The 21,846-nt window shown below is 58.7% G+C and overlaps 1 protein-coding gene across 2 annotated transcripts in view; it reads right to left on the bottom strand.

Annotated features, from left to right (window-relative positions):
- The window catches only part of JPH3 (junctophilin 3), a 71,828-nt gene extending 50,031 nt beyond the window's left edge, over positions 1-21,797 (bottom strand). The window contains exons 1-2 of one of the 2 annotated variants that reach the window (XM_073882377.1): positions 20,997-21,795; positions 16,277-16,405 (exon numbers count right to left, since the gene is read on the bottom strand). In XM_073882377.1, coding sequence (XP_073738478.1) covers positions 16,362-16,405; positions 20,997-21,378 — 426 coding nt within the window. In that variant the 5' untranslated portion in view covers positions 21,379-21,795 and the 3' untranslated portion in view covers positions 16,277-16,361. Of the gene's footprint in view, positions 1-16,276; positions 16,406-20,996 lie in introns of those variants that run through there. The other variant, XM_025860431.2, reaches the window with a different exon arrangement.
- Positions 21,798-21,846: the final 49 nt, after the last annotated feature.

Raw genomic sequence — 21,846 nt, 5'->3', positions numbered from 1 at the left:
GGGGTGGGGAGGGGAGGAACACTGGCCAGAGGGCTCTTGAGCACTCATCATGTCCTCACCGCTCCGCTGTGGAAGCCGAGGCTCGGGCAGGATTCAGACCTCGTGGGGGTGCTGACGCGGGGCCCCGCTCCCCACAGACGAGGCCGGCCTGCTGAGTGCTCGGCCCGGGGCCTGAGCAGGCTGGGGCGCGGGGGAGCCGGAGAGAGGGGGCCCAGCCTCACTCAGGGCAGCGGTCTCCGTGGGGCAGAGGTGTTAGACAGGTACAGACTGGAGGCAGGAAATGGATCCAGGTGGTCACAGGCAGCGCCAACAGGGAAGTCATTCTGGCCGGGAGAGCGGCACTCGAGCCAAGAAGCACCCTGGGGTCCGCAGGGGGCAGAGCAAAAGCCGACCCCAGCAGGGAACAGCAGGCACAGACTCCATGTTCATCCTCCTTCCACCAGCAGAAACGGGGCCCAGGTGTGGGCAGTGCACGCAGCCTCTCAGGTGCAGGGGGCGGCACGAGGAGCCACGCGGTGGGTGGACCGTGGAGGGGGGCACACCTGAGTGTGCTGGAGGCACGAAGGCCAGGGGACTAGGCCCGAGACAAGCATCCCCCCGTCCTCAGCATGTGGGTCCACGGCAGGTGTCCACGGTGCCCCTTATACTCCCCACACCCGTCCATCACGGGAAGAGGTTTTCTTTCTTTCTTTCTTTTTTAATTTAAGAGCAGTTCCAGGTTTATAGAAAGACTGGGCAGTACAGGGCGCCTGGGTGGCTCAGTGGGTTGGGCGACTGCCTTCGGCTCAGGTCATGATCCTGGAGTCCCGGGATCGAGTCCCGCATTGGGCTCCCTGCTCGGCGGGGAGTCTGCTTCTCCCTCTGACCCTCTTCGCTCTAGTGCTCTCTCTCTCTCATTTTCTCTCAGATAAATAAATAAAATCTTAAAAAAAAAAAAAAAAAGACTGGGAAGCACAGAGACTTCCCAAATGCCCCCGCACACCATTTTGGTACCTTGCATTAATGCAATGCATTTGTTCCAGTCAGTGGGCCAATATCGATACGCTAACGGAAGTCCATAGTTTACAGCAGGGGTCACGCTCGGGGCTGGGCATTCCGTGGGTCTGGACAGATGTGCATGCACCCTACAGAGTCTGCCGCCGTCCTACAAGTCCTGTGTTCTGCCTGTTCCTCCCTCCCCCGAACCCCAGGCAGCCACAGACCCCTGCCCTCTCCCCAGAGTGTTGCCCTGCCTGGTGTCCCAGAGCTGGGATGGTGCACGGTGAGCCCTCCCAGCCTGGCCTCGTGCACAGGGCACCCAGCACTGGAGGCGTCCAGCTCTGCTGTGGCTGCGTCACGTGGTCATCCACCCCCCAGGGAAGGGCAGCTTTGCTACTTCCAAGTCTTGGCAGTTACAAATGAAGGGCATGTGCTTTTTCACAGAAGGAAACAAAAACCTCATCTCAGAATAAGGACTATTCTTTCAAGTCAGGGATCTTGGTCATCACGAAGACTTCCCTCCGTCCATTGCCCTCTTGGTGTGGATGCACCTGGAAAATGCTGCTGGGTAGCCCAGCGGTCAGGAACCACAACCACGGTATCTGAAGGACAGAGTCTACTGATGCCTGTGGAACACTCATGATAGAGTGCCACGTGTGGTCATTCCACAACGGTCCACGGGGGTTCGGAGAGACAAGGGCACTTTTCCAAGGCCACACAGCAGGAAGAGCAGGGAGATGGGACTCCCCTCCTTGGCTATCCCCAGAGCTGGCAGGAACCTCTGACTCCTCATGGTCTCCATCCTAGGGGGAGGCCCACACTCAGTGAGGTCAGCTGGTTGGTGCAAGACCAGGGCAAGTCTGAAGTAGTGGTGGGTCTGCGGACCCCAGCCGGGGGTCCCCATGTCGTTCCTTCCAAGCCACACTCCCCAGGGAGACAGACTCCGCTCGCCTCGTCACCCTGACCTCCCAGAGCAGGGCGGAGGCTCCTTCCCCCTGCACCAGGAACAGCACTGCCCACACCGCCCAGTGCACACAGTGTGTCCGCACCACGCCAAGGGCTTCTCCCACTGGGTGCCCAGAGTCACTTGGCCACACTCCTGACATGGAGGACCCTAACCAGGTGTGCCCGATAGATACCCAGGCCCGTGTTCTGGACAGTTACCTCCACTACCTGCTGAAAGATAAGGGAGAAGAGTCAGCAACCAGGAACGCGGGCTCTAGCTCCAACCACACAGGTCCCCCCAGGGCCTGCCCGTTCCCGCACCCTCGTGCACAGAGCCGCTCCCACAGGCTGGCAGAGAGGACTCGTTCTGAGTGAGGGCCCGGGAATGGTTCCGACATGCAGGCTGACCAGACCTGGGTGTCCCCCCCCCCCCCACCAGCTTCCAGATTTCAGCTCCACCTCTTGCCGGGCCTCGGTGAGCAGGGACCACCCGTGTCCCCAACCCAGACTCCTCCATCCCCTAGGGCGGCCAGCCGGACCGAGTGCAGCACAGAGAAGGTGCTGCTCCGAATCCCGCCATCCGGAGAGCACCCTCCCTGGACCCACGCTCCCCCTCTGGTCACCCAGTGGGCACGGAGGCTCCGCAGCTGCCCGAGGCCCGCAAGGTTAGTCCCTCTGAGGTCAGGGTTAGTGGAGACACTTGGGTGGGGGCAAAAGGGGGTAAGAGCGGGAAATGAGGGATAGGCCACTCTCAAGAAAGGGTCCCCGACAGAGTGGTCAGAAGTCAGGCAGGTCTGAGTGTGGCCACACGACCCTGGGTAGATTCCCTGACCCCCGAGCCTCATTGTCCCCATCTGTGAAATGGGCACAATAACAGCCCCCCCCCCCCCCCCACCACATGCTTCTTATGGAGAATATATCGATTCATACTTGCAAAGCACTTGAGAATGGTACTGCACACATGACAATCACCGTGTTTAAGTAAAATTCGTTAGGAGGCCTTGGTAGTCTGAGAAGCAAGCAAGCAGAGGGGCCACTGGAGGGCTGTCCGTGTGTTGTGGCTATTACCACACACTGCCATGGGTCTCCTAGGCAGCATCTGCACCACCTGGGAACTTGCTGAAATGCAGATTCCCAGGCCCCCAGCCCCCATGGGAGGAGAGCCCCTGCAGGTGGGCCGGCACCTGCGTGACCTTCCAGGTGACCGATGCCACTCAGGGTCGAGAACACGTGTTCTGCCATGAGAAGCACCTGGAGAGCTTTGGGAACTGATCACGGACACTCAGTCTGCCCAGAGCATGGACTCGGGGGGTCTGGGAGGAAGCTGGGCAGGAGAGAATTGTAACTGCTCTGAAGAGAGTCTTGCTCCAGCACCCCCATAACTTTCTCATTTACACAATGTCCTTTGAGAACCAACGATCTTGTTGCTGGAAAGCCACTTGCCGGTCAAGCTTCCATCCTGCCTTCAGACTGCAGCCTCCACCCTCCCTCTCCTGGGAAATCTCCGCCCTGTGTCACTCCTCAGGGGGTCAAGGCGTCATACACACGCCAAAGGTACACCAGGACCACAGCGGAGCACCCCGCCTGGGGGCCCGGGGGCCGCACTAAGACAAGGCTCATAACATGGCTTATGGGCCATCATCCCAGACGCGCACCAACACCCACAGTGGGACACAGGGTTCCAACCCCCTCAAGGCTGTCACTAAGCCCCCGTGAGACCTCCGCAGGCCTCAGTTTCCCAAGCTCTGTGCCAGAGGACCTGGGGCAGGGGGTGTCTACATGGGGCTGCCTGTTCCAAGGGACGGACTCCAACGAGGCCACATGGGTCCAAGTCTAGCTCCACCATCAACCATGAGTCTGGACGAGTTACTTACCCTCAGTTTCCACATCCATAAAATGGTAACAATGGTACCTAATCCACAGGACTGCAGCAAGACAGGGACTGAACATGGGAACCTAGGAGGACTTGGGCAGAGAGTGAGGGATGGAACCCTGTGTGTTCTTTAATCAACTGAAGGCCCCACCTTCTGGCTTCAGCCGGAGGCCCCCTGTACCTGCTACAGCCCCACGGAGGACCCTGTACCTGTTATAGCCCCATGGAGGCCCCCCCCACCTGCTACAGCCCCACGGAGGCCCCCCTGCATGCCACAGCCCCACAGAGGCCCCCCCATGCCTGTATCTCCTCTGGGGGGTCCCCCAGGTCCCTGCCATCTGTTCCGGGGGTCCCCCAGAACTCTGTCATCTTTAGCGGGTCCCCCAGAGTCTGCCATCTCAGAGAAAAACTGATCAGTGGTTGGGGCTAGCTTGTACATCAGTGTCATCTCCTTTCCCAGGACCTCTCCCGTAGAGAGCGGGATCATGGTCACCACTCAGCCACGGAGCTTCCTCTAGCCCCCTCCCCACACCCTAAGCCTCCATTTTCTGCAGCGTGGGGAGAAGACCCCTACTCTAAATGACTGTTCATTCACCTAACCAGTGTCTGCGAAGAACCTGCCACGTGCTGGGGCGGAGAACCTGCGTAGAACAATGCACCCTTGGACCTGAGATTCAGAGGGACAGAGACACATGACGGGAACACCACCGGTAGGAGGAAGAAAGAGCAGGGCTTCGGGTGGAGGCAGAGGGGCAGGACGGCGGGGGGGCCACCTGCAGGAGGGGGCAATGAGTGCTCCCCGCCCCTGGCACCACTTCCATCTCCAGCCTGGTTAGGGTTTTCTCCAAACACAGACTTCGCCACAATCCAAGAATAAATCCATCCCCCCACCCCCACCCCAGGCGGGATGCTGGTAAGGACTTCTCAGCTTCCAGATGATTCTTTTTAAAAATAAGCTGAGTGGAAATGTACAGTGGTGCAGACACGCTGGGACATGGTCTGGCAGTTCCTCAAACAATTAAACCCGGAGTTACCATATGACCTGGCGATTCCGTGCTTAGGTACACCCCCTAGAGAAAAGGAAACACCTGTCCCACAAACACGCACACACCAATGTTCACAGCAGCATTCTTCGGACAGCTGAAGGTGGAAACGGCCCAGAAGGCCGTCGGCAGACGACCGGATGAGCCAGATGGGGTCCATCCGTGCCCTGGAACACCGGCAAGTCTTAGGAGGGACCGCTCTGGCACGCGTTACCGCATGGACAGACCGAGAAGATAGTAAGGGGGCTTGATGCACGTACATGAAATGTCCAGGGTTGGCAAACCCAGCCACAGAGAGAAGATTTGGTGGTTGGCCCCCTGTCTCAAATTAATAAATCTTTTAAAAAAATAAAAAAGGCGCCTGGGTGGCTCGGTCGGTTAACTGTCCCTTCGGCTCAGGTCACTGATCCCAGGGTCCTGGGACGGAGTCCCGTGTGGGGCTCCCTGCTCAGCAGGGAGCCTGCTTCTCCCTCTCCCACTTCCCCATTTGTGCTCTCTCTCACTCGCTCACTCTCAAATAAAATCTTAAAAAAGATTTGGTGGCTGTCAAGGGGAGGTGGGAGCTAGGGGGAGGACAGCTAGGTATGGGGTTTCTCTTTGAGGCCATGAGAGGCCCTAAAGTGGATGGTGGTGATGTGTGCATGACTCTGAACCCACCAGGAATCACTGATTTGCGTACCTGGAGTGGGTGCGGTGTGTGCTTGGTGAACTCTATCTCAATAAACTAAAAAATCAAGCCTTGGGTTAGTAGAGCTACGCTCTGGGGCCCCAGCGAAGATCCGGCCACGGTGAGGCGGCTGCAGCCTTCCTAAGGAGGGAGACTTCACTGCCGTTGGGAATGCACCTCCACTTCCCAGAACTGCCAGATACCAGCCCTCCTCAGTCCCCCGGGGGGCTCCCGCTCCATGGCCCAGGGGGTCCCACGGCTGGGTGTGTTTCCAGGTGGTGCCCAAAACCCCACAGGATGGCCCAGAGGCCCCCACGGCCTGTGCAGTGGAGAGTGCCCGGGTCAGGACTCCCCTCAGGACACAGAGCAACGTGGGGAGAAGACCCCTACTCTAAATGACTGTTCATTCACCAAACCAGTGTCTGCGAAGAACCCACCACGTGCTGTGGCAGAGAACATGTCCCCCTCAGGACACACGGGTGGACGGTCCGATTTCGGCTCTGAGATCTCCCAAGGGACGAGGTGGGAGCAGAGGCTCCCAGCCTGGGGTGTGCAGACTCCCAGGAGGTCCCTGGATGGGACTGGGGCTGGGGCAGAAAGAACTCCCACCCTTACTTTCACTAGCCTCTACTTGAGGTGTAGACGGGCAGCAAACCACAGTGCTCAGGCGCCAAAGCTGCGATTTTGTTGGCAATAAAACGGCACGCCCTGGGGACAGTGGCTGCAAACATCCTGGGGTAGCGTTACCCCCCAAGCCTGCCCCCCGGAGCAGGGCCCGACAGCCCGGGACGAACCTCACCCCCACGCTGCTGGATGTCAGTGTGGCCGGCCAAGGGTGACCCAGGCCAAGGCCACGCAGGGCTCCAGTCCCCCCGCACCCCCGTCTGCCCCTGCAGCCTCCATGGATGCCAGCTCCAAGTTCGTGCCGGGCCTGGGGAGGGACATCCAGCAGTGTGTCCTCGTGCCCCCAGGACACTGCTGCCCAGACCAAGGAGGGGTACGAGGGGCTCCGCGGGCGTCTCTGGACAGAGCAGCTCCGAGGGGAGACCGGGAGGGCAGAGGGAGGGACAGGAGGGGCCCAGCCAGCCGGCCAGTGCCCAGCACAGACGCCTCCACCAAACCCCCGAGATGACTCCTTCCAGGCGCCTGTCCCAGTCCGGGCTGACCGGCCCTTGAGATTGGGTTTTCCCAAAACTACTTCCTCAGCCATCAGCCAGAGTCCCTGAGGCTCAGAGAGGAAGAGCAGAGTGAACCCCGCTCTCAGACCCGCCCCAAGCGACCCACCCAAAGCCCCAGTCTGGCCCCCGGCCGCAGGCTCCAACAACTCCTCGCTCCAGGCTTCCCTGCGGGAATTCCTGCAACGCAGAATAAACCAGACTGTCCCACCTCAGGGCAGGCAGGCTCCTGGCTGTCTTGGCTGGAGGGCCTTGACACCCCCGAGGGAGCTCTGGATGTTTCTGCAGGAACTCCTCTCCTCTGGCCGCTGTGGGTGGAGGCGAAGGCCTGCAGCCTCAACGGAAAGGTGCGTACGAGACGCAGGACGCGCCAGTGAGCAAGAAATGGCCGCTTGAAAACAAACCATAAGAAACTCAATCTCAGGAAACAAACTGAGGGCTGCTGGAGGGGAGGGGGTGGCTGGGTGATGGACACTGCGGAGGGTACGTGCTACGGGGAGCGCTGTGAACTGTGCAAGACTCACGAATCCCAGACCTGTGCCCCGAAACAGATCATACATTATATGTTCATAAAAAGAAAACAAAGCGCAGGTGAGAAGTACTAGGGATGCATCCCCCCGCCCTCTCCCCTGCCGGCGGCCCTCCCCTCCCACCCCCTCCTCCTCCCTCTGCCCATCTCTCCCTGTCTCTCCCTCTCCCTCTCGGGCTCTGTCTCTATCTCTTTCTCCCTGTCTCTCCCTCTCCCTCTCTGTCTCTCCATCTCTGTGTCTCTCCCTCTCTGTCTCTCTCTGTCTCTGTCTCTTCCTGTCTCTCTCCATCTCTCTCTCTCCCTCTCTGTCTCTCCCTCCCTGGTCTCTCCCGCCTTCCCTCCCTCCCTCTCCGTCTCCCCACCATGCTCCCCTGGCCGGCACACTCCTGCGTTCCCCTCCTCCTGCTCAGGCCTCCGGCTAACAGGACACTCTGCGCTTGTGGACACTTCATGGTCACTGTCGCCAGCGCTGCCTCCAGTCCCGCAGAAACTCTGACCTCTGCTATATTTCTGCCGCATTCTCTCGGGGATCCACGATTAATTTCCTCCAGATTGGGCCGTGTACCGCAGACACAGCCCCTCAGCCCCCACGCTGTCCACATGGCATGGGGCGCCGGAGTCCAGGGAGGCTCCAGGCCGGGCTTCGGGCCGGGGCCTTTGTCCCCACTGGGTTTGCAGTCAGGTTGGTTCTGTGCAGACCCAAAGGGTCGGCCTGAGGCCTCCACAGCCAGGGACAGCCTGACTGCTCAACATGGCCCCCTGAGTCTGGCAGAGACACAGCCCCGCTGGCTCCCCATGCCCCCTGGCGTGGCCCTGCTCCCTCCGCTCCTCCTAGAGCATCTGCGACCTGCCCAGCCTGCCCAGCCTCCCTCCCCATCCTCTGGGGCTCTCCCCCGCAGGCTTTCTCACACCTGCCCAGTCTCACTGTGAGCCCTGGCCCTGCCCCCTCCATCCCGTCAGCAGTCGAAGGGGAACCATGGAACAGGTGCACGGACGTGGTCCCCTCAGCTGGTGCAAGAGGACCATAGCGCCCCGGGGCCCGCTCATGGCCAGGCACACAGTCGGGGCTCAACAAGTGCCTGTGTGGGTCTCACCTGCCCTGCGGACACCATGGCTGTGCTGCCTTGCTGGTAAGCAGACCCTTCAACGCCCCCACTGCAGGGCCCAGACAGCATCCCCTGACCTCCTCTCCCATGGGCAGTGGTCCTGATTCTGTCAAGTCATCACTGCCTAAACGCCTACTGTGTGCCTGGCTCCGTGCTCGGTACTCTGCGGGCAAGAGAGAGGCAATGGGTTTATTTCAAGGAATGCACTGTCCAAAGGGGGAGGCAGCAGGCACACAGGAATCCGGGGGGCGGTCAGGGGTCAGGCGCTGGATGTCCAGTCACTGTGCTACCTACAGTGTATTTTAAAAATTTACAACTCAACAACAGAAAGACAAACAACCCAATTTTAAAGTGGGCAAGGACCCGAGCAGACAAGTCTCCAAAACCATGCGCGTGGCCCATGACACGTGGACAGATGTCCCTGGCCAGTCCTCAGGGAGATGTACGTGCAGACCACAGGGGAAACCATATTACGCCCACGAGCGTGGCTGGGGTGGAAGGGCGACAGGAGCAGGTGTTGGTGCGGACGCGGAGGGGCTGGGCCTGCAGCCCCGTTGGTGGGAGCGCGGTGGCAGAAGGTGGGACCCGGCCATCGCCGCCCCACCCGGGTCTCTGCCTGTGCCTGCAAACCGCACGTCCACACTAAATCTTGGCCCAGGGGCAGTGCCCCCCCAAAGCCCCCCGACGGATGAACCGATAAGCAAAACCCGTTCTTGCCACGCTGCGAGTCTTAAAACGGAATCGCTACAGCCTGGGGGGGGGGGGTCCGTGGACGAGCCCCGAAAACCTCACGCTGATCGAGAGGCCAGCCACAGAGGCCACCTTGTGGGACCCCGTCCACACCAAGGGTCCAGACCCAGCCGATCCAGAGACAGAGAGCAGATCGGGGGTTGTCCAGGGAGGGCCTTACTGCACGAGGGGTTTCTTTCTTGGGGGAGAAGAATGTTCTAAAATTAGGGGGTGGTGACAGTTGCAGAACCCTGGGCACATACTAAAAACCGCTGAATTGTACACTTCAAAAAGTGAACTTTACTACGATCCGTCACCTATACCTCCACAAACGTGACACCAAAACCACGTCACAGCGCGATCGTTTGTCCCCTCAGTGCAGGCGTGATAGGGAACCGCCGTGTCCCTAACGGGTTTACAGTAACAACACGACGTCCTAGCGGCTCACGGAGCATCTGCGTGCAGCCGGCACACGTGCAGAAACCTCAGGACCTATGTCGTGTGCTTCCCTTGCTGCTGGAAGCTGAACCTTCCGAGTCTCTCTCTCCCCCAGCTGTGGTCTCCTCGTCTGTGAAATGGCACAGCTGTGTGGACCTGGCCTCAGGGGGTGCTGGGACGATAAGGTGGCCTCATGGATGAGGAGGGGGAACACAGGGCTGAGTCCCTGTCCATCTCCGTCCCTGCTGTCCCCCCCCGCCCCCCAGCCCCCCAGGAGCGCCCTCCCCCTCGACCAGCCTGACCACATCCTCCACTCTGTTGTCCTCCCTCTCCTGCCCAGTTCTGAGTCCTGGGGCTTCTTCCCTTCAGTCTACTCCCTCCTGACTTCACGCCCCCTCCCAGTGGACGGTGCCCCCACCTGGATCAGATGCACCATCCCCCTGCACCCGCCACCCTCACCCTCAGAGTCCCATCTGTCTGAGACAGGAGGTCCGTCCCGCCCTGGGAGCTGGCTGTCCTGAGCTCCACCCGCCTGCTCAGCCTACCTCCAACCCTCGGGGCTCTGTGTCTCCCCGACCCACTGCCCCCACCCAGACCCAGCCCAGCACCTCCCCTCCCCTGGACACAAGCGCCCTCCCAGGGGTCCCCAGCTTCCATCTGGTCCCCAATTCCTTCCCTGCCCAGCAGCCAGCATGAATACCCAGACACAACCGCACAGACAGCAAGGGTCCAGCAGCTACGCTCCTAGGCCCGTATCCCAGAGACAGGAAGGCTTACGTTCACCTAACAGCCTCTCTGTGAAAGTCTGCAGCGGCTGTATTCCTCGCGACCCCAGACGCCCCTCGACTGCACATGGTTACACAAGCCGTGGTCTGCGCACATGCACCCCCCAGGACCCTGGTCAGCAGGGTATGTGGATGCACACACGACTGGGTGGATCGCCGGAGAACCACGGGGAGTGAAAAAAGCCAGTCCCGAAAGGTTGCATCCCATAGGATCCCATGTATAGAACATTCTGGAGATGAGAAGATGCCAGGAGGGAGAGCAGCTGAGTGGGTGTCAGGGATAGGAGGGTGTGGCCCTGAAAGGCGGCTGGGGGTCCCTGCTGATGAAACGCTTGGTGTCCCTGTGGACATCCCGGCCGCAACATTGTGCGGTCCTTACGTCAGGTGTCACCTTTGGGGAAACCGCGTGCAGGGCACAGGGGATGATGCCTCCACTCTTCTCACAACTGCGTGTGAGTCTACAAGCATCTTGAAATTAAAACTTAACTACAAAAGCACAAACACCAGCCACTGCGGCTGCCCTGCTTGAATCCTTGGGCGCCCTTCCCTCCAGTGGCTGGGAAGCTGTGCTCAGATCCCCCTCCCCCCGCCCCTTGCGCTCCCCCTCTGGGTGTTTAATGAGCCACACCTGTTCTGGCCTCCTCGGAGCCTCTGCACGCCCTTTCTCCGGCTCTCCACACCTCTGCCACTCCTACCCTCCAGCTCTCCGCGGGTTTATCATCCACTCGTCAGGCAACCAGGATTTCTGGAGCTCTCTCTGCTGCAGGGCCCAGTGAAGAACCCGCCAGACCCAGTGTCTGCCACCCCCGACCCGGGGCTCCAGTCCACAGTGAAGGGACCTCTACAGAGCATGTGTGCACGGAGGGCCCAGAGGCGCTCTGGGGGTCTGGCGCCCCACGCCATCCTCATCGAAATGCATTCAGCTCTTGCCTTTTCTCCCTCAGAGCTACGCACAGACAGCCAGGCCTTTGACCTCACCGGGAAGCAAGCAGACAGCTGGGGGCGGGGGGAGGGCACAGAAAGGTCGTGCCCAGAAGTTGGCTACACAGGCCCCACGCGGGCAGTGGGGGGCCAGCTCACGGCCCCTCAGCTTAGCTTCTACAACCAGCCTCCGAGAAAGCCTGCACTGGTTTGCAATGCATGCCTCCCAAGGAGGGCCCCCCACCTGGGCCTCCCCTATTACCTGAAACCATCCCCACTGGAAATCCCTCCCAGGCTCCCTACAGTGAGACCACCCCTCTGCCACCTTCAGGGGTCCCCTCTTCTCCCCTTAATGGTCCTCACCCAAGGCAGAGGCCGACAGGGAGGGACAGGGGCTTCTGGGGTGTGGTCCTCAGGACCCCTGCCCCAGATGGCCCCAGATGTGTGCCCTCTGCTAGATTCCCTCCTGCGGAGCCTGTCCCGGGAGCCCAGGGTGGGAGGTCTGGAGCAGACCACTATTGAGCTGTTGAGACCCTGAGCCAGCACCCCCATTTCCTTGGCCTCCCTGGGCCTCAGTTTCCCCCTCCAGAATGGGGGAGTCACGCCTTCCTCCCAGGCAGACCGAATGAGAGAAGGCACAGGCAGCTCCCAGCTCATGGAGAGACGCTCGCTGAGACTCGAGTCTCATTGAACTGGTGGGGAGGGTGCAGGATGAAGAAGTTTTGAGGGTCAAATGCTCCCTGGGGAGGCAGACCGGTGAGTCCTGCAGGAGCAGCTGAGGGCCCTGGGGCCCCGGAGTGGCGAGGGGCGTGTTCACAGGAGAGGAGGCACGGGGAAGGCCGACCCTGCCCGCTCCAGTCCTTGCTCTGGACTCGTGGGCTGTAGGAGTCCGCTGGCTCTGGACCTCTTCCTGCCCCGCCCCGGCCCCGCTGTGCACAGTGATGATGGTGTCTGGGCCCCCATGGAGAATGGGAGGGTGTCTATCCTGGGGTCCATGGACACGTCTCAGGGAGCCTGTGAACCTCCACCAGTACCCACAAAATGCCTCGTGTGTGCAGGGACCTTCATGTGTCCTGGAAGAGGACCCTCAGCTTCCCCACACTCTCAGAGGAGTCTGGAAGAACCCACGAGTTTATGCACTGCTGAGCGAAGAGCCACGGAAAGCCCGGCTTCAGGAGACCGGGCCCCCCTCCCCTGCCTCTGTGTTACTATTAGACAGTGGGCGCCTCCCTGATCTTCAGCTTCTTCAACTGTTGAGCAAGGGGGTGGCCATCAGACGACTGTCCCACCAAGAGGAGCCCCACCGGGTGCTGCAGACAGCGCTAGGCCCGCCCCGCTGCCCAGGGGCCCCATGGCCTCGCCAAGCCATGCCTCATATGTGGGAGCGCGTGCCTCACCTCAAAGCACGGCTTTAAGGACCAAAAGGAACAAGGTCTGTGGTAAAGCGCGCAGGCCGGCACTTGGAAAAAAGCAGACGTTTAAACGAGGTGAGTATCCTTCTTTCAAAGGACACTCCGTGGCTTTGGGATTCCAGGTGACCATGTCTGTTTGGCCCATGTCTGTAAGACATGGTAGTGTCTTCGTCCTAACCCCAGTGCCCTCACACAGACACAAGGTCCTTGTAGGTGCAATGAATTAAAGATCCTGAGAGATTGTCCTGGCTTTTGGCGGGGCCCCAAACCCAGGGACGGGCGCCCTGTAAGGAAGGAGGAGAAGAAGATGGAGGTGAGGAGGGCCCGCAGAAACACAGTAGCTCTCCTTGCTGGAGCATCGGCCCGTGCTTGAAAATTTGCAAGTCTATTTGATTTTTATTTTAATGAAGCACAACATCTACTTCATGAGCCATTTGACCCAGCGCTTGAAGGACCGTCCAGAGCGGCGGCTCTCAGCCCTGTCGGCTTTTATCACAGACCTGGGCCAGGAGGCCACCCTCCCAGAGCCCAGCGGGGACCCCAGCCGGGTCTTCGCTGCCGCTCTCCCAGCGATACCCTGGATGAGTAGCCTTCCACCTCAGCTGAACATTAGGATCACTCGGACCATTTTCAAAGAATCCCAATGCCCAGGGTGCACCCGGACCACCTCAGTCAGCATCTCTGGGTGGGGCCCGGGCAGCAGCATTTTCCAAAGCAGCCAGATGACTCCACGTGCGGCTGAGATTGGGACTAGTGGGCTAGGTCCTACATTCGAGCCACCTAGACATCTTGTAAACATGGACTTCTGGCCCCGGAGACCTCTGGGCTGGGGAGTGGGGTGGTGTTGAGATTCTGCACTTCTTTTTTTTTTTTTTAAAGACTTTATTTATTTATGTGACAGAGAGAGACACAGCGAGAGAGGGAACACAAGCAGGGGGAGTGGCAGAGGGTGAAGCAGGCTTCCCGCGGAGCAGGGAGCCCGATGTGGGGCTCGATCCCAGGACCCTGGGATCGTGACCTGAGCCGAAGGCAGATGCTTAACAACTGAGCCACCCAGGCGCCCCTGAGATTCTGCATTTCTAACGGTCTCCCCGGGAACCATCCTCAGTGGCTCTGCTGTGCAGCTGGGGTTAAGAAGCACCAGCCTATAATAGCCACTCTGGAAAACAGTATGGAGTTTCCTCAAAAAGTTAAAACTAGAGCTAAACTACGACCCAGCAATTGCACTACTGGGTATTTACCCCAAAGATACAAATGCAGTGATCTGAAGGGGCACATGCACCCCAGTGTTTACAGCAGCAACGTCCACAATAGCGAAACTATGGAAAGAGCCCAGATGTCCATCGACAGATGAGTGGATAAAGAAGATGTGGCATATATACACAATGGAATATGACTCAGCCATCAAAAGGAATGAGATCTTGCCATTTGCAATGACGTGGACAGAACTAGAGAGTTTTATGCTAAGCAAAATAAATCAATCAGAGAAAGACAAAGACCATGTGATCTCACTCATATGTGCAATTTAAGAAACAAGACAGATGAACAGAAGGGAAGGGAGGGAAAGATAAAATAAGAGGAAATCAGAGAGGGAAACAAATCATAAGAGACTCTTAACTCTAGGAAACTAACTGAGGGTTACAGGAGAGGAGGTGGGTGGGGGGGATGGGGTAACTGGGCGATGGGCATTAAGGAGGGCATGTGATGGAATGAGCACCGGGCGTTACACGCAACTGATGAATCACTGACCTCTACCTCTGAAACTAATAACACACCATAAGTTAATTAATTGGATTTAAAGAAAAAAGAAGCACTAGCCCAGAGCCATGCTTCTAAAGGTGGGGTCCCCAGACCAGCAGCAGCTGCACCAACTGAGACGTGTTAGAAATGCACATTATCAGGTAGGATCTCAGGCCAGAAAATCAGGGCTGGGGCCAGCAAATCTGCTTTCAGCACCTTCCAAGTGATTCTGACACTGGCCTTGAGGAGTGACAGTGGTGGGCTAGTCCCCTGCCCAACCCCTGCTCCCCCAGCAGCACAGAGGACCCCGGGTTCTTTCCGAGACCTCCAGTAGCAACAGGGAGACCCCCGGACACCTGGGAAGATAGGAGCCGGCACACAGAAAGAGTGTCTCCTGCAGAATCAGCAACCCAGTCTTAGAGCCACAGCCCCCAACCAGCCCTCATTCAGCCTGAGCTCAGCTGTCCCCTCCCCTGGGATGGCTCTGCTGCTCTCAAGGACACGCAGTCCCCCTCCCCTTCTCAGAACCCTCCCCTGCAGTGGTTCCACAAGAGTCCCCAAACTCTGGAGTGAGAAACCCCGGATTATTTTACACATTTTAGTGTCACATCCAGACTTCTTGGTAGAAGTCACGTCATCCTGCCTCTTATACATCGCTGCAAACTGTGTACCTCATACCTTATGCTAGAAACTGAACGTCTGTGTTCCCCAGAATCACAGGTTAGAAAGGAGATGCTGTTAGGAGGTGGGGATTTCGGGGCGGGGGGAGGGCGAGGAGGGCGATGAGGGTGGGGCCCTTAGGAACGGGATTAGTGGCTGATGAAGGAGACCCAGACGCTCCTCTGGCCGTTTCCCCACATGGGGACACAGGGAGGTCGGCAGCCTGCCCCCAGAAGCAGGCCGTCACCCAACACAAGCTGCCCACCCCTTGATCTCAAACTTCCCAGCCTCCAGAGCTGTGAGAGATACACACTGCTGTTTAGAGGCCCCCCAGTCTATGGGATCCTGGGACAGCAGCCCCAACGGATGAAGGCCCAGTCTGGCTCAGCAACTATTCCCAGGTTGACTCACTAAAGGTCGCCCTGAGCTTTTGTGTCTTTCCCCCTCGAACGTGGTAGGGACTCAGGAAATGCATCTCAGTGACTGGACGAGCCAATAGCAGCAAAGAGTGTGACAAAGGGGGTAGAGGAAAGGCCCCTTGTTTTTCTGCGTCTTTCCCAGCGCTTTGCCACGAACGCTGCTCACTAAACAGTGCTCCCCACCTTGTCCTGTGGCCACGACTGCACCACGCCCTTGGGACGTCAGCACACCATCACAACGGGTTCCCTTTATTCTACACCATCCGTCTCACGGGAAACAACAGCACAGCGTCTTAGGAGCAAGGACAGAGACAGGAGCCAAAGCAAAACCCTCTAAATGAGGAACCCACAGGTGCTGACTCGAGGAGGAAGGTGGCAGAGTAGTCTCTCACTGGCTGCTACAGACAAGATCATTCCTTTGCCTGCCTCTGGTCGTGCACGTACAGCCCCCGCAAGCCCCGTGAGCACAGAGGTGCACTCAACCTGAGACGGGCGGGAACGGGAAAACTTCTCCTGGCCAAGGGTGCTGGACAGGTCAGGGCCAGGGGGTGCCTGGCCAGGAGAGTCAGTTTGGCGGCCTGGCTGGAAGAGGTAGTCCGGAGAGAAAGAGAACAAAGCCAGGGCCCCGTGTGGGGGCGGCGCTCTCCATGGTGCTGAAGTGACCCGCTGCTGCTCCTCCGTCCTAAATGAAGACACAGAGGGTCCAAGAGAACCCTTGGTCGGATGCACAGAGCCTGTCTGAGGGAAAGCCAGGACCCCAGGCAGCGCTCACTTCACCCACCGAGTGCCTCGCACGAGCCAGGAGACTATAAATTGGGGGAGTGGCTGATCTAAGAGGGAGCGACCACTGTGGGAAATCCAAACACACACCGTCCCCTTCAGATCCCACGAATCCACATGCCCTGTTGTCACCAAAGGATGCTGTGCTAGGTATCCGGCTGTCAGCTCAGAGATGACAGCCACTTATCTTTCGAGTTGTGCAGGCCTGGGGAAAAGCGAGGAGGAAAGTGAGCCTCGAGGCAAAGCGGCAGAGGCTCCTGGCCGTCCCCCAGCAGCCCTCAACACCCTTAGTCTTCCCGGCCATGCTCCCTCCTCCTTGGGTCAGCTGGGCTATCTGTCACCATCAGCCAGGGCTCCTCGCTAACTCCGCGGCAGAGCGGCTATTTCCGCAGGGTGCTCACCCTCATCCCTTCACCAGCTTGCGGTGGGGTTACTGATCTGAAGCACCCACGTCGCTCCAGGGCTGTGTTGGGTGAGGGGAGCGTGCAGTAACACTTCTTTATCAGCTATTATTGGCAACGAAGAACTAGTTATTTGCTTTTTCTTCCTCTTTTCACCTCCTGGAGCCTTTTCCCTTGCCAAAGTGGCTGAACCAGAATCTCCGAGGAGATGCTTTTATCTCTAGTGGCTGAGTGCTTGCTTTTGTTTCTGAAATGAATTCCCGTTGGCCTACGTCACCCGTGTGTCCATGGACCTGCTTCCTTCCTCCCTAACCTGGGCGTTTGGATTTTTTTTTTTTAAGTTTGCTTTCACATATTCATAGTCTAGTATCAAAAATACGCCCCATGGTCATTTATTTTGTTTGGATGAGGGCTTCTTCCCCCCTTCAAAGGGTCATTAACTGCATAAACAGGTGTTTAGCGCGCTCCCTCTGTAATCTGAGCCCTCCTGGAAGGCGGGCACTCTCCCTTTGCTGGGACTCCTGCTTCTCAGAGCAGGAGTCGGGAGGGATTTGAAGGGTACACGTGGCTGTGTTTTGGGGGACGGGGTGGAAACGTCTCTGGGTGACAGGTGTATTGTGAGTGCATGTGCGCACAGGCGCAGAGGGCCTGGAATTTTGACTGTGGGCGTGTGTGATTTGTGTGGGCCGAGGGATCTGGGCCAGTGAACGGAATCTGCATTTGAGGGGGGAGGCCTGGTGTGTGAGATGACTCACATCTTTCAGGCTGTGGGAGGGTTTATTTGTGGGGGTAACTCTGGTCCGAGGGGTCCTGCGTACACGGCACCAGCAGGAAATATTTACCTGTGTGGCCAAGCGCAGGGGTCTGGCGCGCGGAGAAGGGGAGTGCACCTGTGCCTCTGCCTACAACCCCAGGCTGCCGCACCCAGAGGAGAAGCAGGGTGCGGAGGTAGAGGAAGGCATGAGGAGGTAGTTCTGCACAAGGGTGCAGGGAGAACGTGTTCCACAGAAAAGCAGAGGCTCTGGAATCGCCGTCCTGAGTGCGAATCCTGGTGCTGCCTGGCACCCACCAGCCAAGTCAGCCCCCTCTGAGCCTCGGCTTCCCAGTGTGGGAAATGGGAGAAACGAGAAAACCAACCCCGCAGAGGGACAGGAATTAAGGGCTGGAATTCATGCAAACACTTGCCCCATGCCTGGCACATGGTAAGTGTTTAATATTGCCATTTACCCTCATCATGACCATGATCACACCTGGCTATCGGTTCCAGCAATGATCATCCTAAGTGGCATTCAATGTCCATGTCATGGGAGAACAGAATAGTGGTAAGTGATAAGGAAGACTTACTATAAATCTAGCATAGCCGTGCACGCGTCTCAATTAATCCCCACCTACTTTACAGATATTATCAGCCCTTCTTACGGATGAAGAGACGGAAGCTCAGAGAAGTTAAGTAACTCGCCCAAGGTCACAAAGCCGAATGGTTCCAACTCTACAGCATGTGCTCCTGCTGCACTGCGCCCCCCGGGGCCTCACCATCTCCGAGGGGACCCCTGGCACACCGACCGACCGACCGTGGAACTCAGTGGGCTCACGCTGGTAGAAAGAGCCTGTCTTACTCAGGGGAGGATGAACCCAGAGCAGAAGGAGTTGGCGGAAGGGGCCCCAGTTGAAATGGAGTCCATAGCAATTCCAGCCAAATGGAGAATACATTTGCCATTTGTGCATTATTCATGAAAATCGCCGTTTCCCAAAGTCAGCACTGGGAGCTGGGCTGGAGTTCAGGAGCTGTGCGGATGCCTGCCCAATGTTCCCATCCCTCGTGCAAAGCAAAAGTCGGACTGGAGTCAGGACCATAAACTCATTAAGGCCCTGCCTGCCCTCCCCAAAGCATAAGCCGCCACGCCCACCCACTGCCTGTGGAGAAGACGTCCAGACCCACAGCTGCAACACCCCACCTAGGTTCTGCTTGCCTGATGGACTGCTGGAGGGCACACCTTCTCAACAGCCCCTTCCTTCCTGATGAGAAGCACGGACCATGTTGCCGAAAGGTGGCCCCAGATGTCTGGCCTGATTACCCCAATTTTCCGTCACGCCATGTCGCCAACCAAGAAGGAGCAGTCAGCCCTGGCGCCCTGCTACCTGGCTGGCCTACAGGTGGTGTGGTGTGGGGAGTGGGGGCTCCATTCTGGACAAATCAAGCTTTCAACCATGACTCTGCCACCGCAGGCTGGGAGCTCTGGTCTGTCCCGTGGGCTCCTGGGGCTCTCTGGCCTCATCTGTAAACTGGAGCTGACCCCCTCCTCTCCACCATGGGAGGACCCAAGCAGGGCAATGTAGAGGGAGGTGCTTTAGGGAGCAGAACCCTATGTAGCCACTTGGATGGGGGCTAGAGGCCCAAGAACATCTATCCATTGAAGGAAGCGTTTCTCACATCAACATATCAGACCCTAAACTCATGGCCAGCCACAGAATCAGGGTCTCTCTTCCCCTGGTGAGCACTAAGGAAATTACTACTCTTCCCTCTGAAATGGAAGCTCTCTGAGGACAACGACTTTTGTCTGCTTTGCTCACTGCTGGTTTCCCAGAGCCCAGAGCACCTGCTCATAGCACCTGCGGGCCACCCAAGATGTCCGGGGAAGGTAGGCAGCCTGGCGGGCTAGACCTCACTCTTAGATATTCTGGGGAGTTCCACATAGACAGGGGCCTGGCTCCTCTCCTCCCCAGGCTCCCACATGAGGCCACAAAGCTGCTTTCCTGGCTCAGGCACAGCTGGGAGCACCTCTGGAGGGACAGATCCGCAGAGCAGCAAGGCCAGAGCCCCCAGGGCGACAACTACCCTTGGGATCCCAAAGAGCCTAGCTGGGAGCGCCAGGCTGCTGAGCCACCCACCTCAGCCACCCACATCTGCTGCCCGAGCCTCTGTGTGTGTGAGTGTGTGCGCGAGCACACACACTCACACTCACACATGCACACACACACACACACACACACACGGCCTAAAACCCAGAGAGGGCTGTCTGCTCAGTCCAGCCCCTGCGCCCCAGGGTCAGGGATGCTCTCCAACCTGCTCCATGAAAACAACAAGAGCACAGAAGAGGCCGCCTGGGATGAGGCTGGGCACAGCTTTGACAGGCAGGAGCATTATATAATTAACTGCCCCCCACGCCTCCTCCCCTTTGAGTAATAATGAACCCTGCCTCTCAGTTGCATAAGCCAAAATAATAATTACTCTCCAGCCCTCCATCAGTCCTGGATGTGGCCGGGGAGCAGGTGTTTAGTGCCTGCTTCATGAGACGTGAAGGTAGCAAGCAGGCGGGGAGAAGACCACACGTACGTTCATGATTTCCACGCCCGGCAGAAGCACACAAGTCACTGCTGTGCCCCACACCTTCCCCAGGCATCCATGCCTGAGAAATTACCCAGAGGGAGGCACAGAACCACTTCTGAGGATAAGCTGTCAGATGGGGGAAGGGGGGCCTCTGGAGGGCAGGTTTGTTTGGGGTCTGGCTTCCAGGAACAGTAGATGCTCCATGCCTCTCTCTTGCACAGAGGAGTGGACACTGGAGTGCCCGGGACAAGGGGGCAGCTGCAAGCTGGCCAAGGCTCCGTGCACAGAAACCATCTTGCAGCCAGGGCAGACAGGCAGGCAGGCTCAGCCCTGAATGTCGTGGCATGCTGGAATGAAGGCACAGAGCATTCCCTAAACTACCGGTGAAAATGATTCAGCCACTGGAAGGCAAGATTCCTGGGCTCTCGCTAAACAGATGGGCCTCCTCCTCCCTCCAGCAGCCTCTCTGGCTGCGCTAGCCCGCGTCCAACCACCTAGAAGTTTATTGCTGTGTTGTGTTGCTTTGGGTTTGTGTCCCTCTCCCAATCGCTCCCTTTCCATTGGCTTGGGTTGATCAGGACTAAGGGAGGCCCTTCAGCACCGCAGGAAAACAAGAAGCTGAGCTGGGGCCTGACTCCTGGAGGCCCAGCACCAAGGGAGCTCTTCCAACAAGGGCAAGGGGCCCCCTCCCAGCTCCCCTCTGCCCTCGGTGGGTCCCAGATGAGGCCCAGGGCCCGGGGCCCAGTCTGGCCTTTCCAGCAGGTCTGTGGCCTGCGCTTGGATCATACACTGACACTCTGCTCAGCCCCGCAGCTCTGGGCCTGCCTCTGCTCCTGGAAAGCCCCCAACACCCTTCAGCTGACACAGGGGTGCTGTCCCCCACCAGGCAGTGGGGCAACCTGTAGCCAGGGCAACTGTGGCCTCCAGGAAGCCCCAGGAAATGCCCCAGGTGCACACGGCCCCACTGGAGGGAGAAGCTCAACTTCCCCAGAGGTAAACAGAAGAGGCAAGAGAAAAAGGTCCCTCTTCCGCCCAGCCCCCGGCCTGGCCACCCGAGTGGCACCTACCTCCATCCGAGTACGTCTCCGTGCCATAGCCGTCCTGCAGCCCGTTGCTCCAGGTGCCTTCATACTTGGCCCCGTTGCCCGTGCACTCCCGCACCCCGTAGCGCCCCTTAAATCCGTGCGTCCACTCGCCCTTGTACACCCACTTCCCCTTGCTCTCCAGGCCGATGCCGTGGCGCTTGCCCTGCGCCCAAGTGCCCTGGTACGTGTTGCCGCTGGGCCAGGTGTAGACGCCCAGCACCTCGAAGCCGTGGCTCCACGAGCCGGTGTATTCGCCTTGGCCCTTGGGGCCGGTGCAGACGCCATGGCCGTGCGCCTTGCCGTCCTCCCAGCCTCCACAGTAGGACCCTCCATCGTCAAAATTAAACCTACCCCCACTGGACATGCATGTAACTCGGTTTGCAAATCCCGCAAACGGTGAAAAAAAAAAAAAAAAAACCAAGGCGATCAACAAACCGGATTCTTGGTTGGCTGGCTGGTTGGCTGGTTTTGTTTTGCTTCTTTTTTTTTAAGGAAGAATGGAGAAAGCAAAAAACACAGCGAGCAGATCCCGGGCGGCGGGCGGCCGCAGCGCCGGCTTCGGCGGAATTTAAGTCAATTGGGGGCGATTATTCCTTTTCGAGCTGCGCCGCGGAGCCTGACCAGCGTCTCGCGCTCCCGCTGGAGACAGGACCGGAGGGGGAGGAGGGAGGGGGGGGGGGGGGGGGGGGGGGGGGGGGGGCAGGAGCAGGAGCGTCTGGTGCAAACGGCTCCACCTCAGCGGCAAGTGCCCCTCCGAGGCGAGCCCGCCGGGCTGGCCGCGCAGGCCGGGGCGGGGACGGCGGGCGGCTCAGGCCCGGGGCGCAGCCCCCCA

This window comes from Callorhinus ursinus, unplaced genomic scaffold (genome assembly GCF_003265705.2).
Source record: "Callorhinus ursinus isolate GAN/ISIS: 27379988/994484 unplaced genomic scaffold, GSC_fseal_2.0 scaffold46, whole genome shotgun sequence".
Taxonomy (NCBI): Eukaryota; Metazoa; Chordata; class Mammalia; order Carnivora; family Otariidae; genus Callorhinus; species Callorhinus ursinus.
Note: the sequence above shows the minus strand (reverse complement) of the source record. Positions and strands in the feature narration are given on the sequence as shown.